The sequence below is a fragment of the Carassius gibelio genome, chromosome B3, assembly GCF_023724105.1.
Source record: "Carassius gibelio isolate Cgi1373 ecotype wild population from Czech Republic chromosome B3, carGib1.2-hapl.c, whole genome shotgun sequence".
Classification (NCBI taxonomy): Eukaryota; Metazoa; Chordata; class Actinopteri; order Cypriniformes; family Cyprinidae; genus Carassius; species Carassius gibelio.
This window is the reverse complement of record NC_068398.1, coordinates 46,708,113-46,715,891: the sequence shown is the minus strand read 5'-3', so window position 1 is coordinate 46,715,891 and position 7,779 is coordinate 46,708,113. Positions and strand designations below refer to the sequence as shown.

General features: G+C 40.4%; 1 protein-coding gene and 1 long non-coding RNA gene across 2 annotated transcripts; one reads left to right on the top strand and one right to left on the bottom strand.

Annotated features, from left to right (window-relative positions):
* The first annotated feature begins 391 nt into the window (after positions 1 to 391).
* LOC127953066 (G2/M phase-specific E3 ubiquitin-protein ligase-like) lies at positions 392 to 4,780 on the top strand. Its single transcript, XM_052551959.1, has 13 exons — positions 392 to 793; positions 988 to 1,120; positions 1,253 to 1,368; positions 1,463 to 1,766; positions 1,923 to 1,986; positions 2,185 to 2,233; positions 2,331 to 2,383; positions 2,544 to 2,630; positions 2,971 to 3,287; positions 3,365 to 3,546; positions 3,821 to 3,993; positions 4,125 to 4,339; positions 4,423 to 4,780. The coding sequence occupies exons 2-13, from the start codon at positions 994 to 996 to the stop codon at positions 4,656 to 4,658; spliced, it is 1,923 nt and encodes a 640-aa protein (XP_052407919.1). The 5' UTR covers positions 392 to 793; positions 988 to 993; the 3' UTR covers positions 4,659 to 4,780.
* Positions 4,781 to 6,814: 2,034 nt separating this feature from the next.
* Positions 6,815 to 7,779, bottom strand: LOC127952335 (uncharacterized). The gene is made up of 3 exons (XR_008152914.1): positions 7,701 to 7,779; positions 7,015 to 7,147; positions 6,815 to 6,908 (listed from the first exon to the last, which is right to left on the bottom strand). It is a non-coding gene; the product is annotated as an uncharacterized LOC127952335 (long non-coding RNA).

The window sequence follows — 7,779 nt, the reverse complement described above, 5'->3', positions numbered from 1 at the left end:
TTAATGTTATGGAGTGGCCAGCCCAATCTCCAGACCTTAATCCAATTGAGAACTTGTGGGGTGATATCAAAAATGCTGTTTCTGAAGCAAAACCAAGAAATGTGAATGAATTGTGGAATGTTGTTAAAGAATCATGGAGTGGAATAACAGCTGAGAGGTGCCACAAGTTGGTTGACTCCATGCCACACAGATGTCAAGCAGTTTTAAAAAACTGTGGTCATACAACTAAATATTAGTTTAGTGATTCACAGGATTGCTAAATCCCAGAAAAAAAAAAAATGTTTGTACAAAATAGTTTTGAGTTTCTACAGTCAAAGGTAGACACTGCTATTTTTTTGAACACACCCCTTTCAACTAATTCAACTAATTGCCCAATTGCACAGCCTTAAGTACGGTGGCCGAGAAGGGTCACAACATGTACAAACGCCACAACAACTACATTTTCAGAAAACACCTCCAAATTCAGAAAACACATGCAAACGCCGTCACAACAACTACATATTCAGAAAACACCTCCAAATTCAGAAAACACATACAAATGCCACAACAACTACATATTCAGAAAACACATACAAACGCCACAACAACTACATATTCAGAAAACAACTTCGTCGATTTCACATCACGTACGCTGCAAATATTCACAGCACGAGCAAATAGGGAAACGAACTGCAAACTGCGAAGACACAACGGAAATGTTTCCAGGGGGGGCCATAATCAGTGACGGACCCGCATCCATCCGGTTGTCTTCGCGCTTCTGAATGTGCGCTTTTGTTGCTTATGGCTACAAGACGTAAGTGTTTCTCTTTTATTATGACAGACTTGTCGATGTGGTCTGATACCGTGTTTTCAACGTATTATCCCCATAACGTATTAGTCCACTGCCAACGCTGTTAGCTGGAAACTAGCTCGCTTCTGGTCACTAAATAGATGCATTACTGGCGTTTGTACATTGTTGTCCTGATATCTGAACTATTTATTTTTCAGATTGAAATGTTCTGTCCGTTTTGTGCTGTGCAACTGGGGGACGCTCCCAAGTTTTGCCCGTCGTGTGGTATGAACGTGGGGTTCCTTACGGAGCGTCCATCCACGTCATCAAGCGTAGGCCATGGGCCTACAGGTAACATCTTCTTGTTGTGCTCCTATTCCACTGTGCTGCATTGAATTGTCGTCCCGTGGTTTTAGCTGTCAGAAAGGCGACAATTTATCAACCAATCTCAAATCATAGCTATAATGAATCTGTGTGTGTTAGTGAATGAGACAAGTATCCAAGGAAGAGCAGCTCAATTCATGAGGTTCAGGGAAGTTAAAGAGGCTGAGAGGAGGACCTTTTCAAAGGCTAAAAAGAAACCAAACATTACGGTCAAGGTAAGCAAATATGGAGGTTTAAGGTCACAATGTGACTATTACACACAGTCTTAAACATGTTTTTTTCCTCCTTCTTTTTTTCTTATTTATGTAGATATCGATTGGCATAATGACCAGAACAAAATATGGGTTAAAACCTATAAGGGGGAAAACCTTGCCATTAAATGTTGAACCCCTGTGGTCATCAAAACAAATTTTGCCAGCTGCTATAAAAAAACAGCGAGATTTTAATCAAGACACAATGTACGATGGAGAATATGTCCTGGTCTATCCTGATGGCTCTCAGGTACAAAATATACCAGGCACAGACAGACCCTTTGTCCTTGAACATTATAAAGAGGCCATTGGAAAGGCTTACCAGAGGATCGTACTGTACATCTGCCCCCTTCAGGATTTGAGTAAGTATCGAAGTACATGTATGTAAAATAATAATAATAATTGCTAATGGTTGGTTATTGAGTGAGTTCTTAATTTAATTTGAGCTGGTTGAAAAATTGCTATATATTTTGCGTATACCTAGCCTAATAACGATGCATCATTTTCTCTTTTCCAAGGTCATGGAGATGACTCATCTTCAGAATCTGATGATGAAGCATTTGCTAGGCTTCCACTGAAAATGTAAGTTTCTCGCGCCATTTTGAGACCTGTGCTAGCTTTTTTTTTTTTTTTTTTAAATATCCAGATATTTCACAGCATTCTTTATTTATTATTATTGCTAAAAGGAATAGATCGAGCATGTTGTGCTCTTTAAATCATATTAACAATTACTTATGCTATGATTTAAATAAAATGATTCAAATTATTTGTTTTTTTTAGTTTACCAAAACAATGTCCACCAACAATGTCTAGGCCATCTGATGGGCAAGTATGTATTATTCTGTAATGTTATTAAGTTTATGTTAATGATGTGGTGATGTAATTATTGTTCATTTGTTTGGTGTTATCTCTACTTTCATCAACAGGCCAATGGAGCAGGAGCAGAACCAAAAAACAACACATCATGTGACTCCTACAAGTAAGTCACAATGGATTAAAATTGTTCTCTTCATTGCAGTAATACTTTTGGCTCTATCGACTGCTGAATGTAATGGATTACAGTACCAAGTAAAACACCTTTTTTACTGCAATTTCACAACCATCTTGTTTTAGTATTTCATTGTTCCTTTAATCCACAGCACATATACCAAGATCTATGCCCCAGTTGTCATTGACAGCAGTTGCTCTGATGTTGAGGACGTAGAGAACTTTCAGGAGGAAGACAGGTACTTTGATAGAAATAATGCTGTCAACCTTTTTTCTTCTTTCTCTCTAATGACATATTAAATAGTTCAAGCTACATTGGGCATTTATTTACCTTGTTTCTGTTGCCATACAATTATTAAAGTAAATATTTACATTGTATTTATTTTTTTACTTACCCCTTAACAGAAAAAAAAAATCTGGCAGAAATTATAGAAAGCTTGCAATGTGTGCTTCATGCTTATGCCCATCACATTTAATCACACTCTCATGGTGTTCTCACTGTAATGGGTCAATAAAAGATTTATATTTTAATTATCTGCATAAAAGGCAGTGTTAATGTTTTTCTTTCTTGTGTTGCAGAGACACCGATATTGGACTGACGGCTGCAGACATTCTGTCAAATCTGTCATTCAACATTAACACAATGAGCTGTAGCAGGTTTAATATAAACCGTGCTAATGTCTGGGATGGTGCTCTGAGGGGATTCAAACGTTCCTCATTTGACCCCACCTGTAGCCTTTTGGTCAAATTCACAGATGACATCGGGCAAACAGAGGAGGCTGTGGACACAGGAGGGCCTACGCGGGAATTTCTTACACTCTTGATGGACGCCATTAAAACCAGTAGATTTTTTGAAGGCAAGGATGATGGCAAATACCTGTCATTTGATAGCAAAGGTAATTTGCTTTTTGTCACTTTTTTTGACAGTATTATAAATCAATTTGAACTAACCGTGGAACATTGCCATTGTTAGCTGCAGAAGGTGATGAGTATTTCCAGGTTGGAAGAATGGTTGCGGTCTCTATTGTACATGGTGGGCCAGGGCCTCGATGCTTTTCCCCAAGCTTCTACCAGTACCTGGTTGGTAAAGTGAAGAGCATTGAGGCCCCAATTGAGGATATACCTGATACTGAAGTCAGGAATGTTCTCCTTGAGGTAATTATGTGTTTCTAAGCATATTCAAGAGAAATATATATTTTTTTATTTTGATGAACAATCAACAATATGGACACCCCAGTAGCTTGAAAAGCCAGTGTGATACTGGAATAAAGCCAGTGACTTCCATGCTTTGTCACGAATATGTACAGTTTAAATTCCAAACAATACACTTTGACTCCTGTCAAAGAGAAATTTAAAATATTCTATAGTCTCATCCTTTGTGACATGTATAATGTAATTTTGTCTATTCAATGTTTTTATTTTACTCTAGATTAAGAATGCTAGAACATTGGAGGAACTCGTAGAACTTGCAGATAAGCACTCCAGCATGCTTCAGACAGCAGGATGCTATCGATGCCTGAGGACACTGGGGGATAAGGAAAAAGTTGTGGATGGTTACATCCAGTGGTACTTCACCTACCGCAACCATGTTTCCTTCCAGAGGTAGGTCACATTGACTACTTTGTAAGTATTCAAACGAGAATTTGAATGAAACTTAAATGAGTGTCTATCAAATAGTTAAGTCAAAAGTGAGTCCTACTGGCAATAGCACTAATAACCCAACCCGGTTATAGGTTCAAGGATGGCCTGGCTACCCTCAACTTTTTCAACGCTCTGGAACAGCATCCCTCCATTTTCCTGCCCTACATGTGTTACAGAGCGGAAGACCTGACAGCCGAGATTGTAGAGTCACTGTTCCGTCCACAATTGAGCCCAACTGGTAGCTCAAATCGGCATGAGGAGGAGAGAGTGCTTGGCTACTGGCTGGACTACTTAATCGCTGTAAAAGGTATAATTTTCTTTACGTTGTTTAAAGTGAAGTCCTCAAATGGATGATAAATCTTAATGTTTCATTACTCCCAACCCCCACAGAGGACGGGTCAGGGATGTCTCTGCAGGACATTCTAATGTTTGCAACAGGCCTGAAAGAAATCCCAGCAGCAAAATTAATACCACAGCCTCAACTCACATTCCAGAAACACGCAAGGTTTCCTGAGGCTAATGTCTGCGCTAACACAATAAAACTCCCGATCTTACCCTCATATGAAATCTTTGAGGAAGCCATGAATTATGGAATCAAGAACGCCCCTGGATTTGGGCTTCATTGAGGTGTCAATCAGAAATTAACATTCGTGGCAAATTTGCATTACTGTTGTTACTGTTTGCATTGCACTTTACTGTTTGCACTTTTACATTGTTTACAGAAATCCAATTTTTTTTTATAAGAAAAGTTGCACGTTTCTCTATTTGGAAACTTTTTGTGGCAGATTTGCTCTTACTGTTCGCACTTTACTGTTTGTCAGTACTGTCACAGTTTAAAGAAATAAAATCATTTATATAAGAAAATGTAAGTTTGTCTATTCTGAAACATTTTGCAAGGGCCGTCAGAATGAAGTTTATTTGTTGTTGCATAAATTGGTCATGAAATGTTACTGATCTAACATGAAAGTCACCTTTAGCTTCAGCATACCGTATTAATCAACACTGGGTTAACACCAAAAACATACATTGTGATGGTTTAAAAAGTAAGGGAAAGTCATTGCAATCGATTAATATCTTTGCTTTTAATTTAACCATGTGTCAAACATTAAAGGTGTACATATCAGTACACCACACTGGAGGCAATGCTGTCTGAAAGAAAATAAACTGGCTATACGTCTGTCTCTCTCACTCTCAAAGACCAGCCATTTCCTTTAGTCTAATGTAGTTGTCAACAGCAGCTGGCCAGTTGATGGGTGGAGCGAGCTGGCTCTGTCTCTCCAAGTTGGCAAAATATGCTTGGAGATTAGCATCTCCACACAAACTGTTTGTGGGTGGCAGAAGGTCTTTGAACTCCTGTAACACTTGGGGATCCACTGGGAATCCACAATCCCTTCCACCAAACCTAAGGCCGCACAAAAAACACAACAGTGAACTCATTATGAATAATATTTAAATCTCAAATTGAAAACAACCAAACATTTATTGAATGACAATACAGGTGCTACAAACAAACCTGTGAGGCAGGTGGTACATGGTCTCCGGTTTCCCAGATGGACAGAGAGACTGACGGACAGGCCTGATTGTATGATTATTCCAAAGCTCTCGGTGCTCATCAAGCTCTTTCTGAAAGATGCCCAGGAACACATACCGTACAAAGGCACTTGTGTTCATGGGTGCCGTTGAAGTAGTGTCTCTCTCTCAGGTCACTGAATAAATCCATCCAGAACTGTGTCCTAATAATGGAGTTAAAGTATACACCGTGATTTCAGTTTTGTATAAATGTTTCTAACACAAATACTTTAAAAATTATGTGACCGTCTTGGAAAACAACATTCTGCACTGCATTCACCAGCAGAATGTTGGACTAGCAACACTTGTTTCTCGTTATAACAAATTTGAAACAACCACGCACACTAATCCTTTTACTTGTCATAACTATTGCAAAATTAACAGTACACAGCCTAATCCATGAATGACGCTCATAAAAATAAACCTACATTTTCAAAGTCATCATTGTATGGTGCCAACCCAGCATAATAGAATTATGAAATTCTAACATTATGAAAAGATTACAGAAATATCAAACAGTATTGAAAAATATGTATGTGTGTGTATATGTAAGTCTTCTATTTCACACCCTCTATAACATCTAAAAACATACCTCTGTTTTCTGAAAAAGGACCACCAGCTTTCAATCCTTGGATTGGCAGTTGAAGTGCCATACATGTGGCTGACAGAACCCGCAAATTCATCGGTGTGGTCCTCTCTTAAAGAACAGTGGATGGCAGCCATGTCTCCATTTTCTGTCCCACAGTCTGTCCGAAGACGAGCCGGAAGGCCATAGCTCGAAACACACTGCAGGTAATGTTGAGCGATTACTGCAGGGTCGTTGTTGGTGCTACCACTATTTAGCCACATAACCCGCCTTGAATACCCATCGATGCAGCCACTGATGGCAATCCCAAAGGGCTTGAGCTTGTCATAGCCATCCACGTGCCACACCTGATTGGGTCCTGCGGCGCAATAGGATCGCCTAACAAATCTGCGCCTATGACGGAGAGATACTCCTGTTGGATTTAATAATCTGAGGGCTTGCATGACATTGTCTCGTTTTACTGTCAGTGAATGCTTCTGTCGCAGGGTCTGCCACATAGCCCTGTAGCCCAACAGCTGTCCTGAGCCATTCAATTCAGTAGTGATGGCAGCATTCACAGTCTCCAGTGGAGTGTAATTTGCTCTCCGACTTAGGTTTAACCATTTCAGCCTTCTTTTTAGAGTTTTCAGGCTCATTACAATCCCATGCTTTGACACCAAAAAATCTCTAATAATCTCGTTGGAGTGGTCCTTTCTGAAGTAGGCACGTATTAGGTCATCCTCTGAGGGTTCATGGTTATGGACACACACACACAGAGAGAGAGATAGATTCATTATAATAACTAATATGCTCTGATGGGGGTTAATAGAACAACAAGGGGATGTTACCTGTAGGCCCATGGCCTACGCTTGATGACGTGGATGGACGCTCCGTAAGGAACCCCACGTTCATACCACACGACGGGCAAAACTTGGGAGCGTCCCCCAGTTGCACAGCACAAAACGGACAGAACATTTCAATCTGAAAACTAAATAGTTCAGATATCAGGACAACAATGTACAAACGCCAGTAATGCATCTAGTTGGGAAGTCGTGGCCTAATGGTTAGAGGGTAGGACTCCCAATCGAAGGGTTGTGAGTTCTAGTCCCGGGCCGGACGGAATTGTGGGTGGGGGGAGTGCATGTACAGTTCTCTCTCCACCTTCAATACCACGACTTAGGTGCCCTTGAGCAAGGCATTGAACCCCCAACTGCTCCCCGGGCGCCGCAGCATAAATGGCTGCCCACTGCTCCGGGTGTGTGCTCACAGTGTGTGTGTGTGTTCACTGCTCTGTGTGTGTGCATTTCGGATGGGTTAAATGCAGAGCACAAATTCTGAGTATGGATCACCATACTTGGCTGAATGTCACTTCACTTTCACTTTCACTTTCTATTTAGTGACCAGAAGCGAGCTAGCGAGCTAGTTTCCAGCTAACAGCGTTGGCAGTGGACTAATACGTTATGGGGATAATACGTTGAAAACACGGTATCAGACCACATCGACAAGTCTGTCATAATAAAAGAGAAACACTTACGTCTTGTAGCCATAAGCAACAAAAGCGCACATTCAGAAGCGCGAAGACAACCGGATGGATGCGGGTCCGTCACTGATTA

Coding starts and splice junctions, on each gene's coding strand:
- LOC127953066 (XM_052551959.1), top strand. CDS start 994: ATGTTCTGTCCGTTTTGTGCTGTGCAACTGGGGGACGCTCCCAAGTTT. Junction 1,369..1,462: donor AACCAAACATTACGGTCAAG/GTAAGCAAATAT, acceptor TTATTTATGTAG/ATATCGATTGGCATAATGAC. Junction 1,987..2,184: donor GCTAGGCTTCCACTGAAAAT/GTAAGTTTCTCG, acceptor TGTTTTTTTTAG/TTTACCAAAACAATGTCCAC.